Raw genomic sequence first — 23,019 nt, forward strand, 5'->3', positions numbered from 1 at the left:
AAATCAATGCTGTACTATACACAAATGTATAACTATGGTTGCAGTAACTCCTTGGAGCAAAAATTACTTTACCCCAACTTTTTGGTTGATCCCATCACCACATGGTAAGAGGGGAGCAATTTTTTATTAAAATTTGCCCCCTCATTTTCTGGACAATGCAGCCCTTTATAACATAAATGTCTTCCTTCCCATTATATTTTTTGCCAATACTGGTGTGCTGCCCCCGTGGAAGCAGCCAAGCTGCTCGGATCCAGGTTCGCGGTGGCTTGAGGGTCTCCGGACCCGTGGTCGTGCGGCAACTCAAATGAAAGGGGGTATTTACAGGGGAATGGATATATAGTTCGTGACGCCACCCGTGGTGAACGGTAATTTGGGGAGTACCGCCGCTGCCGTTGGGAGTACCCGGGGTGATGAAGTGGGGCAGCGAAGTGTCGTAGCCCTCCCCGGGTATGGGGAATGCCCCGGGACTCGGTGTGGGATGCCGTGGGATGCAGGGGTCACTCTCGTACTCACTCAGTCAATAAGCAGACGCTGACAACCGGGTAAACCAACTCTCTGGGTGCCGCTGAGGGTAGCTCGTCCGGGTCCCGTCCCCTATAGTGTTCCCTGGTGATCCGTGACCTGCCTCCTGGCACTAAGTTTAACTTCAACATGGTGGCCCAGTAGTATGGAACTTTGCCAGAATAGAATAATTTTAAAACGTTCCTTTTGTATTAAGGTAATTAAGCAACAAACGTCCTTAGAAGACATACAGTAAAGTTATGAGCAGTTGCGTACCACTAATAGCAACAGACCGTGCAGCCGCTTTAGGGTCTGTGAGTCGGACCCCATGCTCTTAGACTTTCAATAGTTGAAAACAGTGATAGAACAGGGAGCCGTGAGCTCCCTCCTCCATCATTCTCCCTGTGTCTGAGCGCTGACGTCTCAGTGCAGCGGGTGCAATGCCATCACTATATTGAGCTCTCTGGACGGCGTGTTAGAGCACACTTCAGACACCAGAGCAACCACGGAGAGGTGAGAGGGTTTCTTTTTTGATTTCATCAATGAGTGTGTAGAGGAAAGTTGAGCAACCATAAAGTTTGGGGAACTTTGGGACCATCAACTGTATGTGGAATAATCATATTATGTGGAGGGCTGTTTTGAGGCCATTATACTGTGAAGAGGGATGTGTAAGGCCATTATATTGTGTGTGGGTCATTATACTGTGTGGAGGGCAGAGGGGCGCATTCTACTGTGTGAGAGGCTATTATAGTATGTGGAGGGCTGTAGGGGAGTATTATACTGTGTGGTGGGCCATTATACTGTGGAGGGCAGAGGGGCACATTCTACTGTGTGAGGGGCTATTATACTATGTGGAGGGCTGTAGGGGAGTATTATATTGTGTAGGAGGCCATTATACTGTGTGGAGGGCAGAGGGGCACATTCTATTGTGTGAGGGGCTAATATAGTATGTGGAGGGCTGTATGGGGAGTATTATACTGTGTGGTGGGCTGTGTAAGACCATTATATTGTGTGGAGGGATGTGCAAGGCCATTACATTGTGTATTGAATAGGGGGTCATTATACTGTGTGGAGGGTTAATGGATGCATTCTACTGTGTGAGGGGCTATTATACTATGTGGAGGGCTGTAGGGGAGTATTATTTTGTGTAGGAGGCCATTTTACTGTGTGGTGGGTTGTGTAAGATCATTATATTGTGTGGGAGTCATTATACTGTGTGGGGGGCTGAGGGGCACATGCTACTGTGTAAGGGGCTATTATACTAAGTGGAGGGCTGTAGGGGAATAGTATATTGTGTAAGGCCAGTATATTGTGTGGGTGTCATTATACTGTGTGCAGGGCTGAGGAGCACATTCTACTGTATGAGGGCTATAATATGTGGAGGGCTGTAGGGTAGTATTATATTGTGTAGGAGGCCATTATACTGTGAGGAGGGCTGTATGGGGGATATACTTTGGGGGTGGGGGTACTGTGGGGTCATATTGTGCATTTGGAGGGTACTGTGGAGGAATTCACTGTGGGGGTATAATACTGTGTTTGCAGTACATTTTGGCATACTTTAAGGGGGCCACAAATGGGGTATCTTGAAGTGGAGAACACTAAAGCGGGCTTTAAGGCCCCTTTACACACTGAGACTTTCTAGCGATCCCACCAGCGATCCCAACCTGGCCGGGATCGCTACAAAGTCTCTGGTGAGCTGTCAAACAGGCAGACCTGGCCAACGACGCAACAGCGATCTGCAGAACGACCTAGCTGGTCATTGGGGACGTTGTAAAGCAGCTTTTTGAAAGGGAGTCGCTAACGAAGTCGCTGTAAAGTCCCCTTTACACACTGAGACTTTCTAGCGATCATGCTGCACAGCGGGAAACAAAGGACCAAAGAATGGTCCTGAACGATTTGTAGCGATCAGCAACTTCACAGCAGGGGCCAGGTCGCTGATGTGTTTCACACACTGCAATGTCGCTGGGGAGGTCGCTATAACGTCACAAAACCGGTGACGTTACAGCGATGTCGTTTGCGATGTTGCAGTGTGTAAAGCCACCTTTACATGCTACGATATCGTTAATGAATTATCGTCGGGGTCACGTCGTTAGTGATGCATATCCTGCGTCATTAACGATATCGCAGCGTGTGACACTTATGTGCGACCTAAAACGATTGCAAAAGCAGCCAAAATCGTTTGCCGCGGAGAGGTCGTCCTAAAACAAAAAAACGTTCTCTTCTCATTAGCGATGTTGTTCCTCGTTCCTGCGGCAGCACACATCGCTGTGTGTGACACCGCAGGAGCGAGGAACATCTCCTTACCTGCCTCCACCGCCAATGCGGAAGGAAGGAGGTGGGTGGGATGTTTACGTCCCGCTCATCTCCGCCCCTCCGCTTCTATTGGACGGCTGCCGTGTGACGTCGCTGTGACGCCGCACGACCCGCCCCCTTAGAAAGGAGGAGGATCGCCGGCCAGAGCGACGTCGCAAGGCAGGTAAGTCTGTGTTATGGGGGTAAGCAAGGTTGTGCGCGACGGGCAGCGATATGCCCGTGTCGCACAACCGAGCGCTAGCAAGATCGCAGCGTGTAAAGCCCGCTTTACTCTATAAGGCTAGGTTCACACACTGCGTTTTTTTGACGCTGCGTTTTTGTGCGTTTTTTGCGGCAAAAAACGCACAAAAACGCGCGTGTTTTTGCCGCGATTTGGTGCGTTTTTTGCTGCGTTTTGGTGCATTTTTTGCTGCGTTTTGCTGCGTTTTTGCTCACTGCGTTTTTTATCAGTGAACAAAAAAAAAGGTCGGATGTCATTTCCTTCTTCAATATGTTCTTCATTCTCCACTAGTGTATGCAGGAGAGCAGACAGCTGCAGAACTACAAGGCTCAGCATCCTCCATCCAATAGTGTATGCAGGAGAGCAGACAGCAGCTGCAGAACTACAAGGCTCAGCATGCTCCATCCAGGACTGTATGCTGGAGGGAGAGTCAGGGGGAGCAGACCTACAAGGCTCAGCATCCTCCATCCAATAGTGTATGCAGGAGAGCAGACAGCAGCTGTCGAACTACAAGGCTCAGCATCCTCCATCCAATAGTGTATGCAGGAGGGCAGACAGCAGCTGTCGAACTACAAGGCTCAGCTTGCTCCATCCAGGACTGTATGCTGGAGGGAGAGTCAGGGGGAGCAGACCTACAAGGCTCAGCATCCTCCATCCAATAGTGTATGCCGGAGAGCAGACAGCAGCTGTCGAACTACAAGGCTCAGTATCCTCCATCCAATAGTGTATGCAGGAGAGCAGACAGCAGCTGACGAACTACAAGGCTCAGCTTGCTCCATCCAGGACTGTATGCTAGAGGGAGAGTCAGGGGGAGCAGACCTACAAGGCTCAGCATCCTCCATCCAATAGTGTATGCCGGAGAGCAGACAGCAGCTGTCGAACTACAAGGCTCAGCATCCTCCATCCAATAGCGTATGCAGGAGAGCAGACAGCAGCTGTCGAACTACAAGGCTCAGCATCCTCCATCCAATACTGTATGCAGGAGGGCAGACAGCAGCTGTCGAACTACAAGGCTGAGCATCCTCCTTCCAGGACTGTATGCAGGATTTCTTTGCCCCCCCAAACAAAAAAAAATGACGTAGGCTTCGCCATATTTTTGTATGCTAGCCGGGTACAGCAGGCAGGTACGGGCTGCCCCCAACCCCCAGCTGCCTATTTGTACCCGGCTGGGAACCAAAAATATAGAGAAGCCCCTTTTTTTAATTATTTCATGAAATAATTAAAAAAAAAAATGACGTGAGCTTCGCTTAATTTTTGTGTCCAGCCGGGTACAATTAGGCAGCTGGGGATTGGAATCCACAGTGCAGGGTGCCCATGCTTTCTGGGCACCCCCGCTGCGAATTGCAGTCCACAGCCACCCCAGAAAATGGCGCTTTCATAGAAGCGCCATCTTCTGGCGCTGTATCCAACTCTTCCAGCTGCCCTGATGCCAGGTGGCTCGCTGGGTAATAAGGGGTTAGGGCTAACTGTATATTATCAGCTGGCCCTAAGCCTGAAATTCATGGTGTCACGCCAATATTAGACATGGCCACCATGAATTTCTAGTAAAGATTAAAAAACCACAACACACAGAAAAATATTTTTATTAGAAATAAAACGCAACACAATTAGTGACTCCATCTTTATTGAAATAAAGAACCCCCTCCGCAGTAATCCTGGGTTAGGGTCCCACGCCATCCAATCCGGATCCAATATCATCTGATCGGTTTGCTGGAAGGCAAAGCGATCAGATGATGTGTCAGGATCAAGTGCCTGAATCACATCACACATCAGCTGATTGTATAAAAGCCGTTTATACAATCAGCAGATGTATCGGTGCAAAAAAAATAAATAAATAAATAATGCTCACTTATGTGCTGATTACCGGCAGCTCCTGGAGCAAGTCTGATCCCGTCCAATCGCTGCAGGAGCTGCCGGTAATCAGGGATGAAGTCTCCTGACGCATCCGCTGATAGATGAAGCCGGCCGGGCGCCAGCGTCAGCCCGAGACTTACGATCAGCTGATGCGTCAGGTGACTGCATCAGGTGATCCATCGCCAGGTCCTGCATCCTGCAGGCATACGTACCCGGGGAGACTGCACACACCCGGAGCGGTGGTACCGGGAGGAGATGGGAGCGGGCATGGCACCGGGAGTCTGCAGACAGGTGAGTATGACTTTTTTTTTTTCTACTGTTCACTTTGTTTTCGCAGCCGCTTCCACCTCCTGCCCGAACATGGCGCCGCACGGCAGCATACATGCACAGGACTGGAGGTGGAAGCGGCGATGACGGTACCGGGAGGATTCACGCTTCTGTGTTTACTGACAGAAGGAATCCTCTTCCTGTACATGTCACTTTACTACCCACCTCCTGCGTTTATAGCTGCGTTTTTGGTCTTAGAAACGCACCAAAACGCACCTATTTGCGTTTCTCATTGCGTCTTTCAACATCCCATTGCACTCAATGGATGAAAAGCGCAGTGAAAAACGCGGGAATAATTGACATGCTGCGTTTTTGTGGCACCACAAAAACGCAGCTGAAAAAAAACGCTGTGTGCAGACAGCAAAAATGAAAACTCATAGACTTTGCTGGGGAAGCAAAGTCATGCAGTTTTCTGAGCAAAAACGCACCCGAAAACTGCGCAAAAACGGCGCGAAAAACGCACTGTGTGAACTTACCCTAAACATGAATAGGGAAGAGGGGAGAAAGCCAGTGCCAAACACCTCTGGCGGCTTATCATCCGAAAGAACAAAAAGATAAGGCGTTACCAGTTAGTAACCCTAGCTTTCTCTATCCCAACGTCATCTGTGACAGGTACAGCCAACGTTTCAGTATTGTGTATGGGGCCTTAGCTTTCACTTCTAGGCATTTGTGACATTCTCGTCCAACCAGTCTTGAACCTTGTATTGATTCCTTGGATTTCAGAACCAGGACTTTGATTCTGAGCCATCACCAGTGACCCCTGTGTCGTATGTCTAATGAGTGTTCTTTCTCAATAAGTCATTTATATTCTCTCGGGCCGGTGATGTGACTTGAATATTGTAAAAGTGACCCGCGAAGCTTAATTGCTGGATTATATTATCAGGATGTGACACAATCCTTTGAATAAATGAGATCTGTGGATAACGCCATTATGGTGTACAGCAAAGGTCAGAGGCAGTCATCAAACATACACATTTTCTAAAGATTGATAAAATACCAGATTTACCTCGCGTGAGAGCCGTAATGTTAACTGTGCATGTGCCACACAGATTTGTAAATAGTGTTGTATGTCCATGATCATGGGTTTAAAGGGACCTGTCACATTTTGAACCCATTGCTCATTGTTCTGATCACATTCAACAACAGTAATAAAAGCGGTGCAAATTGTAATATACCGTATTTTTCAGATTATAAGATGCACTATTCCTCCCAAGAAATTGGGAGGAAAATGAGGGGTGCGTCTTATAATCCGAATACACCTTACCGGGAGGTGCTGGAGAGGGGTTGCAGGAGTTAGGTATTGTGCTGGGGCCTGTGCTGGGGCCTGTGATGCGGGCTGTGCGGGGGCCTGTGCTGTGGGCTGTGCTGGGGCCTGTGGTGGGGCCTTCGCTGCGGGCTGTGCGGCAGGCTGTGCTGTTGCCTATGCAGCGGGCTGTGCTGGGGCCTGTGCAGTGGGCTGTGCTGGGGCCTGTGCTGGGGCCTGTGCTGCGGGCTGTGCTGGGGCCTGTGCTGCGGGCTGTGCTGGGTCCTGTGCTGCGGGCTGTGCTGGGGCCTGTGCTGCGGGCTGTGCTGGGGCCTGTGCTGCGGGCTGTGCTGGGGCCTGTGCTGCAGGCTGTGCTGGGGCCTGTGCTGCGGGCTGTGCTGGGGCCTGTGTTGCGGGCTGTGCTGGGGCCTTACTGCGGGCTGTGCTGGGGCCTTACTGCGGGCTGTGCTGGGGCCTGTGCTGCGGGCTGTGCTGGGGCCTGTGCTGCGGGCTGTGCTGGGGCCTGTGCTGCGGGCTGTGCTGGGGCCTGTGCTGCGGGCTGTGCTGGGGCCTGTGCTGCGGGCTGTGCTGGGGCTTGTGCTGCGGGGTTGTGCTGGGGCCTGTGCTGCGGGGTTGTGCTGGGGCCTGTGCTGCGGGCTGTGATGGGGCCTCTGCCGCGGGCTGTGCTGGGGCCAATGTGGCGGGTAGTAAGGCAGGGGCATCCTGAATATGTCGGGTTCAAATAATGGAGTAGGCGCGTGCATAGATGGAGCTCTCAGCTCAAGATTTCATCTGCGCATGCGCCGCCTCCGGCCCATCGATCTTCCAGCAGCGGATTTAAAGAAAATAGCCACCAAGAGAACCGGAGTATTAAAGTGCAATTATTAGTATCAAATTGTATTAAGTTATACAACAGGGTATTTCTTGACAGTGAAGGATCACAAAAAGTGGCTATGATAAAACAAAGAATAAAAACAGCATGGAAAAGGGGACACCCTCTGTATGCAGATCAAGACAACAAAGAGATCCACAGTGGTCAGCCAATAAGATATATTCACATCAATGATCAAAATGGAGGTTCTTAGTTTATGTAGGAAAATTAGATACATATGCCGTTTGTATCATAGTACTTATGAGTTAGTACCCTGGGCAGAACAAAATTAATTTTCTCCCAAATTAATGTAAAGTTTAGATATACAATACCCAGATATCAGCGTATATAATACCTGTCCAGGTAACAGCAAATATATCTGTCAATCATAGTACCAAAGCCCCCTAGATATGATAAATGGGTGATACTACAATAAAGTGCCTCGTGCAGATGTGAAAACTATGCAGAAATAGGTTCCTCAAACAGAGTGTCCCCAAACAAAGCAGCCCCTGAGCCGAGTCATCATGGGAGATAGTGTACATCTACTAGATCGGAAAATTGGAGAAAGGGGCTGCAGTGGAGAAATCTGGTGAAAAAATGCAGGATATCATGGGTAGAAATAGTGTTATTCCTCATGTACACACATGACAGCATGTTCTAACACATTCCCTGGAATTATAGTTTTGCTTTATGGCTAATTCTTTTATTTTTTTTTATTAACAGATTCTATCTGGGAGATTAGTTACCAGTCTTCTGTAGAAATTGTTCCAAGCGTTTTTGGATTGAAGAACAGACTTATCTGATCAAAAAGCTTCGGAAAAGATCTTAATTTCTAAATTCAGGACGGTGTTGATCGAAATTGTCAACTCATATGCACACCAGCACCCCTATCAGCTCCTTGTTCTCCTTCACTAGCCCTGCTGTTAAGCGGCTGCTCGGATGGAAGCAAGGAGACGAGGAGGAAAAATGGGCAGAAAAAGCAGTGGACTCACTGGTGAAGAAGCTAAAGAAGAAGAAGGGCTCGATGGAGGAGCTTGAGAAGGCACTAAGCACACCAGGACAGCCCAGTAAATGTGTCACTATTCCACGTTCCCTAGACGGGAGGCTGCAGGTGTCACATCGAAAGGGTCTTCCACATGTCATCTACTGTAGGGTCTGGAGGTGGCCTGATCTCCAGTCACATCATGAGCTAAAACCACTTGAATGCTGCGAGTTTCCTTTTGGATCAAAACAGAAGGATGTGTGCATAAATCCTTACCATTACCGCAGAGTGGAAACTCCAGGTAGAGACCTTTTTTTTCTCAATAATTTGTGTATTGGTAAGAATTAAAGGGAATCTGTCAGCAAGTTTTTGCTATGTAAGCTGAAGACAGTATGCTGCAAGGGTTAAAGGGAACCTGACACCACTTTTTTGGCGTATAAGCTGCAGCCACCACCAACGGGCTCTTATATACAGTATTCTAACATGCTGTATATAATAGCCCAGGCCGCTGTGAAAACATAAAAATCACTTTATAATACTTACCTAACAGTCGCTCGGTTGGCCAGATGGGAGTCCCCGTTCTCCGGTGCCGGCACCGCCTCTTTCGGCCATCTTCATCCTCCTTCTTCTCTAGCCGCGGTGCATGACGCGTCCACCGTCATCCACACTCGCCGGCATTCAGGTCCTGAGCAGGTGCACTTGGATCTGCCCTGAGAAGGGCAGATCAAAGTATTGTAGTGCGCCTGCGCAGGACCGGCGAGTGTGTATGACGTAGGATGCGTCATGCACACAGTGAGAAGGAGGACGAAGATGGCCGAAAGAGGAGGCGCTGGCACTGGAGAACGGAGACGCCATCTGGCCAACCGAGCGACCGTTAGGTAAGTATTACAAAGTGATTTTTATGTTCTCACAGCGGCCCGGGCTCCTATATACAGCATGTTAGAATACTGTATATAAGAGCCCAGTGGCGGTGGCCGCAGCTTATACGCCAAAAATGTGGTGACAGGTTCCCTTTAAGACAGAAAATTCAGGGATGCCTGACCTGTCAAGGTCCAATCTGTTGTTTATTTGCTATGTTTGTTTAAGCAGCAGGACTTATCATTGCTCATGTTTCGGCAGTCCGGCATGTCCCCTCCTCTGATTGACATCTCACAGTCAATGTACAATCTCCATTGAAAGTTTTCTCAGCTCGGCTACATGGCTAAATCTAAAAATTCTGATTGTGTCTGAATGGCTGCAGCCAGTAATCTAAGTGAAACATCGCTGGATTCAGGGTCTCTTTGCCTATATTATGCTGCTCTAAGGTCAGGTAAAAAAAACCTGCTGACAGACTCGATTTAAAGGGCATTAGACAAAATTGATGCCAAGACTGGTAATGCTGCAAAATAACCATTACTTACTTGTTGAAGCTCTGGCTGGTCTATCTTCATCTCATCTCTTGGTTGCCCCCTGATGGTCCTTGGACATCATATATAGGGACTTAAGCCGGCGTTATACGCTACGATTTATATGACGATATGTCGGCGGGGTCACGGTTTCCGTGACGCACATCCGGCATCGTTAGCAACGTCATTGCGTGTGACACCTACGTGCGACTCCGAACGATCGCAAATAGGGTGAAAATCGCTGATTGCTAACACGTCGTTCATTTTCAAAATATTGTTCGTCGTTTGGAACGCAGCAGACATATTGCTATGTTTGACACCCTGCCAACGACGAACAACATCCACACGATCGCCTTGGTCAAACAATATATCGCTGAATGATTTTGCGTCGCTTGTGCGATCGTTACGTGTGACCGCTAATAAACGACCTATGTGCGATCTCGGCAAATCGTAACTACGATCTGGGCGTGTCACATTGCTAATGAGATCGTTAGATAAATCGTAGCGTGTAAAGCGGCCTTTATTCAGCAGTGCCGTTCCTGGTGCCAAAACCATGGCAGGTGGAGTAATTGATGCGCTCTCTTAGGGGTACTTTGCACGCTGCGACATCGCAAGCCGATGCTGCGATGCCGAGCGCGATAGTCCCCGCCCCAGTCGCAGCTGCGATATCCTTGTGATAGCTGCCGTAGCGAACATTATCGCTACGGCAGCTTCACATGGACTCGCCTGTCCTGGGATGTTGCTCTGGCCGGCGACCCGCCTCCTTATTAAGGGGGCGGGTCGTGCGGCGTCACAGCGACGTCACACGGCAGGCGGCCAATAGGAGCGGAGGGGCGGAGATGAGCGGGACGTAAACATCCCGCCCACCTCCTTCCTTCCGCATATCCTACGGAAGCTGCGGTGACGCCGGTAGGAGATGTTCCTCGCTCCTGCGACTTCACACACAGCGATGTGTGTTGCCGCAGTAGCGAGGAACAACATCGGACTGTCGCGTCAGCATAATTATGGATTACGCCGACGCTGCACCGATGATACGATTACGACGCTTTTGCGCTCGTTAATCGTATCATCGAACCTTTACACACTACGATGTCGCATGTGATGCCGGAAGTACGTCATTTTCAATTTGACCCCACCGACATCGCACCTGCGATGTCGTAGTGTGCAAAGCCCACCTTACTCCTGTTGCTCCATATGTTGCGTTCCTGACACCCCAGGAACTGCACTGCTTATATTTTCAGCCTATTAGGTCTATTTATATGAAGTTCACTTCTCCTCTTATGAATCTTGGAAAAGATTTAATGAGTCGGAAGCGTTGTAGGGACAATCTACAGTGAACCATTTGGAACTGAAGGATCTACAGACTTTTGCAACAATTTTTTTATTGTTTGAAAGTATTGTAAATAAAAACTAAAGAAACTTGTGAATATTGGTTTAAACCCCCCCCATTCCCCCCATCAAATTCCTACGTAGGCCCATGTGTCTCCATGGTTACAGACTACATACGAGCCCTGTGTAGTCTGATCCAGCATTCATCCCATCAAACCAAGACTTATCCCAACTCAGCAAGTACAAGCAAGAAATTACAGTGTGACTGTAGAATCATATTAATGTGTTGAGACACATCAGTCTGCATGTAATCCAGACAATAAAACGGAAGGAAATTTTTAACAAATGGGAATCCAGACAAAAGCCGGCGCTCTCGTCTCCAGGCCTGGAGTTTGTGCGTGCTCCTTCTGTTGCCATATGTGTTGTCCTGCTGTCCGTCCATTGCTGCCTATAACTAATTTGAATATAATGTACGTCTTTATGGAAGAAGAAAGGGCCGGCTTTTGTCTGGATTGCAACTTCTGAAGGAGCATTGTGGTTGCTCAGTATTTCTCATTTTCTGCGAAAAATGTCTTAGGCCCCCTTCACACGTCAGCGATTCTGGAACGTATGTTGCAGTTTTAATATGCACCAGAATCACGGACATACCCAGACCCATTAAAATCAGTAGGTCTGAGCACACATCAGTGATTTTTCACTGACGTGTTTCTATGCAGCGCACACGCATGTCTGTCTGTGTGTTCCGCATCGAGACATGTCCGTTTTTTTTCTGGCATCACTGATATCACACGGACCACACTGTGGTGTGATCCCTGAAACATGTACCAGAAAAACACGCATATTTAAAATAAAAAGGTTTTTAAACTCACACGTCTCCAGTGACGCTGTCTTCAGCCGCTGCTGTCTCCTGCTTCCAGGCCGGCTAATTATGCTCATTCATATTCACTGCATAGCCAACCCGGAAGTAGCAGTAGAGAAGAGACAGCAGCAGCCGGACACAGCATCGCGGGAGACTTCAGCACCACGGACAGCAGGAGTGTGGACAGGTGAGCATAAGTACTTGATCTCCGTGTTTTATCATGGATAGTACACAGAGATCAAACGTGTGCCAAAATCATGGCACATGGAGGGACATATACGCACCTTTATACGTGTGTTTTTCATTGACATGTGAGAGAGGCCTTAGACGTGTATATATGAAACAAGAAGCTGCTCAATAATACTACCAACTTCATCGTCTTTACCATTTGTTCATTTCCAACTTAATAAGATTTTGATGTCCTTCTGCTGCTCAGACCTCTTCTGTCTTCTTTTATATAATGAGTATTCTCTTTCTTTTAGTTCTTCCTCCTGTTCTGGTTCCAAGACATAGTGAGTTTAATACAGATCTCAGTCTCCTCGCCAAGTTCCGAAACACATCCCTGAACAATGAACCACTGATGCCACACAACGCCACCTTCCCGGAGTCATTTCAGCAGCCACTGTGCCCTCCGTTCTCTTCCTCGCCCAACAACATGTTCCACCACTCCCCAAACACTATTGGCTACCCCGACTCCCCCAGAAGTTCCTCTGAACCAGGAAGCCCCTACCAGATCACAGGTGACCCCCTAATGTTATCTACTGAACTGATTACTTGTTACTTGCCCTATATTGCATTTACAATGCCTATTTTCATGCCTATAGACACCCCTCCACCACCATACAACCCACCAGAGATTCACGGAAACCAAAACAGAAACTCCGGAGACTCAACGGATTGTCAACTAGTTTTAGCAGCAGGAAACAGAGGTAAGTACTAAATGAACAGGACCAGTATTCTGTAAGGCTGGTATATGATGTGTGAAAGATATTCCTCAATACATTTCTGAAATAATAGTGGAATACTTCTATGTATATGAGCCTGGTACCAACTCCACCTTTTGTCTGTAGGAACCCCCACTAATCCGGAGAATGGGACTTTGAAGTGCCCCGTTTACATGGAGCAATGGCAGCAGATTCATCTGGCTGGTCCAGTCATTGTCTATGGCACTGGCAGAGATGGCTGAGTACAATCTTCGACTATCTCCGGCAGTCCCATGTACTTATGAGTGGAATGTTGGCTGTCACTCCATTAAAAATTAGCTCTTCAGAGCCATGTTCTCAGTGATCATTAAGTTATCACGTATCCTCTGGTATTATGAGAATAACCCTTTAAAGGGAACCTGTCACTAGAGTGCCCCCCTATAACCTATAACCACCAGTAAGCTCTTATACAGTATTCCACAATGCTGTATATAAGAGCCCAGGTTGCTCTGTAGAACATGAAAATCACTTTTATTATACTCACCTAGGGGGGTCCAGTCCAATGCGTGTCGCTGCTCTCTGGTCCGGTGCCTCCTATCTGTAGCGATCGCCGTCCTCCTTTTACCCAGCCCAGTATGGATGACGTGTCCACACAGGACGGCATTGCGGTCCTGCGCAGGAGCACTTTGATCTGTAAGTACTGTAATGCGCAGGTGCGATGAAAGGGTAAAGACCTTCCATGCATGCGCACCACAATACTTTGATCTGCCCTCAGCAGGGCAGATCAAGGTCGCCTGCGCAGGACCACAATGCCAGCCTGTGTGGATGTTGTAGGACACGCCATCCATAGTGGGCTGGGGAAAAGGAGGATGGCAATCGCAGCAGAGAGGAGGCACCGGACCGGAGAGCAGCGATACCTATCGGATCTGATTGGACCGCCCCCCAGGTGAGTATAATAAAAGTGATTTTTTTTTTACATTTTACACAGCGGCCTGGTATCCTATATACAGTATTCTGGAATGCTGTATATAAGAGCCTACTGCTGGTGGCCGCAGCTTATAGTAGCCAAATCTGGTGACAGGTTCCCTTTAAAGGCACGCCCGGGGTTAGGTATACCCAGCGGCTAATCCATTCAATTACACATCTGTTGTGTTCGAGCAGCTGACAGTTTTCATTTTCTATTCCTTATTCTGTACAGATTTCCGTCCTGTTTGCTATGAAGAACCACTACACTGGTGTTCTGTCGCTTACTATGAGCTGAACAATCGGGTGGGGGAGACATTCCAGGCATCGTCCCGCAGTGTACTGATCGATGGGTTCACAGATCCCTCTAACAACAAGAACAGGTTCTGTTTAGGACTTCTATCCAATGTGAATCGAAACTCAACTATTGAAAACACCCGCCGGCACATCGGCAAAGGTAAAAGTCAGCGCTTAGTGGTGATTATTTAATATTCAGTTTCCCCTGTACTAAGTGAGGTGAACACTTAGAGACCCTAAAGTCCCCCCAGACTTCTCCTCTTCCCTCACTCCTCCTTTTCTCTTAGGGGCACTTTGCACACTACGACATCGCAGGTGCGATGTCGGAGGGGTCATGTCGAAAGTGACGCACTTCCGGCGTCACACTCGACATCGTAGTGTGTAAATCCTAGATTATACGATTAACGAGCGCAAAATCATCGTAATCGTATCATCGGTGTAGTGTCTGGGAATTCCATAATTACGCGATTGCAACAGGTACGATATTGTTCCTCGTTCCTGTGGCAGCACACATCGCTGTGTGTGAAGCCGCAGGAGCGAGGAACATCTCCTACCTGTGTCCTGCAGCTCACGCCGGCTATGCGGAAGGACAGAGGTGGGCGGGATGTTTACGTCCCACTCATCTCCACCCCTCCGCTTCTATTGGCCGCCTGCCGTGTGACGTCGCTATGACGCCGCACGACCGCTCCCTTAATAAGGAGGCGGGTCGCCGGCCAGATCGACGTCGCAAGGCAGGTGAGTCCATGTGAAGCTGGCGTAGCGATAATGTTCGCTACGGCAGCAATCACAAGATATCGCTGCTGCGACGGGGGCGGGGACTATCGTGCTCTGCATCGCAAGCATCGGCTTGTGATGTCGTTGTGTGCAAAGTGCCCCTTACTCTGGCTGTTGGCTACAATGTCAGACTATATGGTAACATGTCTTATTGTCCAAAAACTCTGGCGTAAATATACTAGACAGATGAGCTCTGATAATACAAGTTTTTACTGTACAGCGCCTGATGTGAAGATTGCAATAAACTATCAGAATGAAAATGACTAATGCAAGCGCTGTGCACACATAAAAACAGCATGGCATGCTGGGAGATTTGTGCTCTAAAGCAAGCGGAATTAAGAATGCAGCTTTGGCTTATAAAACAGGCTATAACTGCTGATCAGTACAAGATACTGTACCTTATCTATTGTAGCTAACCTTCGGGTATCATCTGTGTATTTTTGGGAAAAGTTATGTCTGACCAAATATTATTTTGTAACGATTCAAATAGCCGGGCTACATCTGTCGTAATAGAACCCTTGTCTCCTTCCTCATGAAATATGCAATACTGAACCAAGGGATGTTTGTAGCTTATTATTTCAGAATTTAAAGGGGTTGTCCACTACTCGGACAGCAACTCCTCAATACCTATGTTTGTACCGAGTAAATATCAACACTTATATTCACCTCTGGTCCCGGCGCAGTTCCAGCAGTTTTGACACCGCCTCTCCTGGGGATCATGTAACATTGTTATGGGAAGCGATCTGTACTGCTAATCAGCGCCGACTTCATGCTCACCTCCTTTGGACAAATCGGACATACACAGGAAGGAGAGTGGCAGCTGCTCTCACTTCCTCCGGATGTCAATTACAGAGGAAAGGGAAGCAGACGCTGTTTGACCACAATGATTTTGTCACATAGCAATGTCACACAATCTTCAGGAGAGGCAGTGTTTATGGCTGCAGGGATTGGATCATATAACAATGTCACACGATTCCCAGAAGTGGCAATGGCTTACAGGGATTGCGTCACATACCAATGTCACACGATCCCCAGGAGAGGCAGTGTCGATAGCTGCAGAGATTGCGTCACATAACAATATCACGCGATCCCCAGGAGATGCATTGTCGATAGCTGCAGGGATTGCGCCACATAATGTCACACGAACCCCAGGAGAGACATTGTCGATAGCTGCAGAGATTGCGTCACATAACAATGTTACACGATCCTCAGGAGAGGCATTGTCGATGGCCGCAGGGATTGCGTCACATAACAATGTCACACGATCTTCAGGAGAGGCATTGTCGATGGCCGCAGGGATTGCGTCACATAACAATGTGACATGATCCCCAGGAGAGGCATTGTCGATAGCTGCAGACATTGCGTCACATAACAATGTCACATGATCCCCAGGAGAGGCAGTGTCGACACTGCTAGAATAGCGCTGGCACCAGAGGTGCATATAACTGTTGTTATTTTACTGGGGGCAAAGATACTGATGGAGAAGGGGTTGTCCAAGTAGTGGACAACCCTTTTAAAGAGATATCATGTACTACACCTGGTGAGTGAGAGCTAGTACCCACATGCAATACGTAACGAACATTCCTACATTAAAGGGATATTTCCATCTCAGACATTTATGGCAGAGGCACATATGTCAGGAACAGGGACCCTGTCTCACATAGCATACTCAGCTATCTTCTTTCACCAACATAGATCATTGGAATATCCCTTTAATTGCATGTAAAAGTCATTAAACTGGGGAATTTTTGTGTAGGACGATCTTCCGATGCTTTTCCTGATGTGATCACAGTACCTTCCAGCTAACGATGTTCTCTGCTAACCTGTAGGGGTCCATCTGTATTATGTCGGGGGAGAGGTTTATGCGGAGTGTCTCAGTGACAGCAGCATATTTGTACAAAGCCGCAACTGTAATTACCAGCATGGCTTCCATCCGGCAACGGTCTGCAAGATCCCCAGCGGCTGCAGCTTGAAGATATTCAATAACCAGCTATTTGCTCAGCTCCTCTCCCAGTCTGTCAACCAAGGGTTCGAAGTGGTGTACGAACTTACCAAAATGTGCACTATACGGATGAGCTTTGTAAAGGTACGTACAAGATAAGACTGGCCCTGCCTAAGACATGTACAGATTCATAATGTCCTTGCTTTGGATAGAAATAACGTACAACCCAATACTGGCAAATAACAGACTGACAACGTTTGTGCAGCACTGACCCCGCATCTGTTCTTGTTTATTTCTCTATTCTCATGCACTACCAATTGTTCTCAGAGCTTAGAGCAGGAATTGCTAAATCCACTTTTTGTCTCCGTGTTTTCCATATAGACTTTTCACCCAACTGTGTTATCATCAATGTTATGCATCTTATTGTAATAGTCAAATATGAATAGGTAGGTATTACAGTGTTTTTTTTCTTCAATATTTATCAAGTCCATCCGGTGTATGCTGCACAGAGTCCACTTTAATTTTGTCTATACAGAATATCCTGGAGTGCAAGTAACAGCAGTGAAATATGAAGCATACAGTATACAGTGTGTCCACCCATATCCTGTCCACCGCCATTAACTTGAGAACGGCGGCAGCTATAGGCATAGAAGTGGTGTCTAGGTATAGTAAAGTAGCCATGTGCTACGCAATGAAACCACCTATAGCACCACCTGGTGGAAAACAACGGAGTTAGCATTTTTATCTCGAAAATGGAATGAGATAGAGAAAAAAGTGAATTACAAAGTTGTAGGGCATCATCAATTCAATACGAATCGACACCTTGCATACAGAAATGCTATGATTAGAACGTGTAAAACTCACAAGGCTGCGGATGTGAAGCGATACCTCATGGACACCTTCCTACAAGTCATTGGGTATGGTGGCTGCGTGGAGTGGCCTCCACGCTCACCTGACCTGACCCCATTGGACTTCTTTCTGTGAGGTCACATCAAATCGCTTTGCCTACATCATGCTGCTCTCAGATGAGGTACCAAAAATCTGCTGACAGATTCCCTTTAGTGCCTTTCATTTAGAATAAGCTCTTTCCGGTCTTAAAACTAATTGCATTTTCTCAATAAATTCACAAAAACTTGGTCAGCCAATGTACCGCTATAATTTTCCTAACTTTCAGCGTCATCTTTTCGTGTTCATCTTCCTTTATTCCATCAATAAAACCCGGAACACAAATTAAAGGTTGCAAGCGAAGTAAAAGTGTCACGGTTGTGTCTCTTTGACAGGCTCAGGACCACAGTCTCTTATTACCATCTGAGACTCTACACATTAAATGTGTTTTTTTTCCTTTGGCATGCCTGGGGTTAATGTCCGTTTTCCTTGCTAGCAGCAAGCTCTTCACCTCTGCTCAGGTGTTTCTGCTCATAACCACTCCTAATTTAGATAAATACCTTCTGCTCCCAACAGAGGGCGCAGGTTATACAGAATTCATTCTGGAGCTAGGCCAGGAGCGTGAAGGTTGTGTTTGAGCTGCTTTCTGTTGTATTTTGTGTGAAAGTTACCCAGTCGTTTGTAATTTTCTCCCTTTCTTTATTAACTTCCTGTGTACTGTTTGTGTCTCCCCTTGTGTGGTTGGTAGTGGTGGACTTTAGTTGGATTGTACACCCTTTGTGTTTGTGTCCATTGTGGGGTTGTGACTACTGTTCCAGTCCATACCTTGGGTGGTGAGTGTGGTCGGAGATACACCACAAACTGGACACGAGACAGGGAAACGCTGATGGCTCAAACCTCACTACCATAAAGTGTACCTCTGGGTTGACGGTCAGCTTAGGAGTCCTCATCCAGTCACTTCCTAGTCCCCAGTGTGACAATACGGTTAAATACATGATATTTATACTGTATATAACCCTATTCCACAATCACCCCAGTGGGACACATACCTAAAACATCTATGTAATATCAGTGGGGGTCTCACTGCATCTAGGGCACGAGTCGCTGGTTCTCACTCCTATTTTGCAGAGGAACTGAGGGTTCTATATACCCATTCTAATAAAGATAATTGTTTCAGTCTTCCTAGTAGACAATTGCGGTACAGAGATTATTGTTTCCCAATGTTCGGGGTCAATTTCTCTAATATCTCACTCCCGTTTTTTCTTTGATTTGCAATGGGTGATTAGAAGGAAACTGTGAGAGAAGATTATAAAACCTAGAAATAATTCCAGTTACGCCACCCTGGTTAAGAATCATTGAAAATTGTAGGGAGTTTTGAACTCTGAATTGCACGACCGCATTTTGTTTGGACCAGGCATGCCGCAGTTGGGGATACTAGTAGAAGTATTTGTGTGGGAGCCATAATTTGTCAGTTTTTGAAAGTTTTTAAAGACCCCTTCTATTTGGAGATGGGCAATAAAGTACTCTTCTGCCTTGTTCCAAGGACTAAAGCCCAAACATATCTGTAAGTTTTGGATTTTTCCATATGGAGGTAAACAGAGTGTATCTATCGATGCCACTCAACCGAAAATGATTACTGTACTGAGACCGAATTCAGGCATCCATTACTTAATTTTGCATATGAGAAAAACTATCTGTTTTCCATCCGTCTGCTGTATGCAATTTTTATCTATTTTTAGTCTATTTTTACCATCAGTCACATTTTTCTCCTGTGAAATAAAAAAAAACTATCGTTGAACAGTAAAAAAGAACAGACAGCACTCAGATGGTATCTATTTGCTTTCATTTTTTCACAGACACATTGATATGAATGGGTGTCTTTGATCCACGACTTGGTTAAAAATGTTTTTTATAGACACTTGGTCCACAAACACGGACATGTGAACAGTCCCTAAGACAATAATGAGTACATGTTGTAACTGTGAGAAAAAGCAAACTTCTCAATGTTGCCTACTTGACAGAGAACAGCTTATCACTCTCCGCAACATTCCCACTTAGGCTGGAGTCACACTTGTGAGAGACTCGCGCTAGTCTCGCATCGCATCACCCGGCACAGCCTGATGCTCTCTGGACAGGAGCTTCTCAGCTGCATAGAAATACATACTGCCATCCTGCTCCTGTCTGGAGAGTGTGCGGCCATGCCGGGTGATGCGATGCGAGGCTAGCACGAGTCTCTCACAAGTGTGATTCTGGCCTTAGACCCACGGTCAGAAACGTCTCATCTAGCCAAATCAGATGTTCTGCTTTGTACTGAGGAGGGGCAACACCCCGAAACATGTGTCTGCAAATGGAGATTCTGATTTGGCTACATCACAGAGAACGACCTAGCACTCTCAACAAGGACAATGTTCCTACTTAGACCCACAGTCAGTGTCCTCTCGTGTAGCCAAATCAGATCTTCTGCTTTGCACTGAGGAGGGGCAACACCCCAAAACATGTATCTGCAAATGGAGATTTTGATTTGGCTACATGACAGAGAATGACTTAGCACTCTCCTCAAGGACAGCATTCCCCCTGAGACCCACAGTCAGAGGCCTCTCATCTAGCCAAATCAGATCTTCTGCTTTGCACTGAGGAGGGACAACACCCCAACACATGTATCTGCAAATGGAGATTCTGATTTGGTCTTCTTATCCGAAGTCATGTGGCAAAGCTCAGTAAAGGTTTGAATTGTGACTACAGGTATCATATATGTCATGGACTAACTTTTGCTGCCTTACTTCTTAGGGTTGGGGAGCAGAATATCACCGCCAAGATGTCACAAGCACGCCTTGCTGGATTGAAATCCATCTCCATGGCCCCTTACAATGGCTGGACAAGGTTCTGACCCAGATGGGCTCCCCCCATAATCCCATCTCGTCTGTCTCATAATACAAGTATCCGAGTGCTATTGCAGGCAGTGGCTTAAAGAGTATCTTTCAGTTTTTTTAAGAATTATTTGTAATGTACATAGTTATATTTCGGTCTCTGTACTGTGGCTTTATCTGTGTAACATAAAAAACACGCGCAGATGTATATTGTATGATTTTATCATGATCTACAGATTTCTTTCTAGGAAGCACATCACTGATAGTTCACTTTATAAGTTGTCTCTTGTAGATACTATTCAGACTTGATGCACTTAAACACGGTACAACATTCAATGACTTTATGAATTTTATTTCTTCTTTTTTTTATATACATATATGTCCTTCGTTGATCACTCAGATTTGTTTCCAAGAATTATTTTTTTATATTCGTGTCTTGTGAATTTAATTAGGAGAAAAAAAGGAAAAAAAAATAGTTAGCAAATTTGCATTTCTGGTAGCAATATGTACACTTGTCTTTAAGGATGTTTTATGCCGTTAGATGATTTGGTTATGTCCGGTTTGCGTTACCTGCGCCATGTGACATCATAAGACAAAGAAATTTAGCAAGCAAGAAAGGAATTATGCAATGCGTTCTGAAAGGTGGAAATCGTCTTTAAAGGGGTTTTCCCACAAAGCTAGTACATTGTACTCAATAGATCTTGTAACAAAAATAAGTTCCACAATTGGATGTGATTGAAAAAAAATGTTCCTGTGCTGAGATAATCTTATACCTGTGCCCCTGCTGTGTACTGTGTAACGGGCGTGTCTGACTGTACAGGGACATGGTCTGATCATACCACATCTCCTGGGCAGGGGACTACACAAAAGTGTATGCAGACAGGACAGCATGGGATTACAGATGATACTTTCTGTGAGGTAAAACATTGTTTTTAAACACAGTGAAATGTTTTACCTCACAAAAAGAATCCACTATGATTCCATTCTGTCCTGTCTGTATACTCTTTTGCCAAGGAGATGTGATATATGCAGACCATATTCCTGCACGGTCAGACAGTCATTACAGGGGCACATTTATAATATTATCTCAGGACAGGAACATATATGTTTTTAAATCACATCCAATTGTGGAAGTTATTTTATTCCATAATCTATTGATTAAAATGACCTTTATTCATGGGACAACCCCTTTAAGGTGAAAACAAACGGCTGATCATTTTCTATTGAAAATGAAACTAAGGTCAAGATGAGGCTGGAAACTTGACCACGGTCAATCTCAATGACTGGATGATTTGGTTTCAAAATCACGTGGTTATTGGGTATAAGCCTGGGCATTGTCGGATACATGCAGCAAAATATAAAGTGTGTGATGATCACCTTTGTGGCCCATTAAGACAATCCAAGAATCGGTGGCAAAGACCCAATGAATGAGTAAAACACTCATTTATCAACTTAAAATCATTGTTCTCGGCAGCACATATCCTTGTGTGAACAGAGCGTGCTGCCGATATCATGATGTTCTATGTGTACAGAATAATCATAGTAATGGTTCTTACACACAGATAAATACCGGGACATGACATTGAGGACAGATTATTATCCGGGAATGGGTTTGAGGCAAGGAAATACTCCAGACATGGGTCTGAGACCGGAAAACCTACACTTAAAGCCCCATCTGTTTTTCTCCATAGACATCACAGGTGCCTGCTTATCTATCGGCAGCTTATTTTCCTTTCCCGTATAGAACCTATGCGTTGTGCATGGTGACCTGCAACCACAACCTAAAGGGGTTGACTTATGGTGTTTTTTGTGGAAAATCAGTGAGCCTGTGACTGACAAAAATCAATATAAGAAATGCTCCAGTCATGACAGTGCCCACCCAAGAACTAACTCATTGTAGTGCCCACAGCTCCAGAAACCCATTTTCTACTCCTCGCTCCCAGGCTGCACCCACTGCTATTACGTAGGATCGGCCTAGCCGTGCCCTTTAAACCAGCCGTACATATGACTTCTCGTGAACAGTGATCAATCTTTTCTTGTCAGATATAAGTAGGTAATGTTGTATAGTGTCAGGATAGGCTTAGTTATCTAAAGAAATCCTGTTGTTGAATGACGACTTCATCTGATTTTTTTTAAGTAGCTCAATGACTGGAGAGCAAAAGATTAAATAAAACGGTTCCCCCAGAACTTGTGAGTGTGACTGATTGTGTCCGGAATGTGCAGTTTTGTTTCATGTGATGCCATTCACATAAAATTTTGGGTGTAATGAAGCAAAAGAATTCCCCTTCTGATATCAAACAAGAGATATTACTACAATGAGTACTAATAAATCAATGTAATTGAGATGATTGTTATTTGTAGTATCAGCTATAGAAAATTTAGTCACATCAAGAGGAGGAGGGGAGGAGAAAAGATCGAGCACCGACGTAATAAAAAAAAATTCTTTATTCAAAATTCATAAAAAGGTAATTCCAACCAAGTGCA

The 23,019-nt window shown here is 46.3% G+C and overlaps 1 protein-coding gene across 1 annotated transcript in view; it reads left to right on the forward strand.

Moving 5' to 3' along the window:
- Nucleotides 1-22,722, forward strand: part of SMAD9 (SMAD family member 9) — a 54,965-nt gene extending 32,243 nt beyond the window's left edge. Inside the window, exons 2-7 of the mRNA XM_075337320.1 lie at nucleotides 8,053-8,612; nucleotides 12,367-12,624; nucleotides 12,709-12,813; nucleotides 14,006-14,227; nucleotides 16,671-16,927; nucleotides 20,456-22,722. Of these exons, the coding sequence (XP_075193435.1) occupies nucleotides 8,201-8,612; nucleotides 12,367-12,624; nucleotides 12,709-12,813; nucleotides 14,006-14,227; nucleotides 16,671-16,927; nucleotides 20,456-20,599 (1,398 nt within the window). The 5' untranslated portion in view covers nucleotides 8,053-8,200 and the 3' untranslated portion in view covers nucleotides 20,600-22,722. The remainder of the gene's footprint in view (nucleotides 1-8,052; nucleotides 8,613-12,366; nucleotides 12,625-12,708; nucleotides 12,814-14,005; nucleotides 14,228-16,670; nucleotides 16,928-20,455) is intronic.
- Nucleotides 22,723-23,019: the final 297 nt, after the last annotated feature.

This window comes from Anomaloglossus baeobatrachus, chromosome 2, assembly GCF_048569485.1.
Source record: "Anomaloglossus baeobatrachus isolate aAnoBae1 chromosome 2, aAnoBae1.hap1, whole genome shotgun sequence".
NCBI lineage: Eukaryota > Metazoa > Chordata > Amphibia > Anura > Aromobatidae > Anomaloglossus > Anomaloglossus baeobatrachus.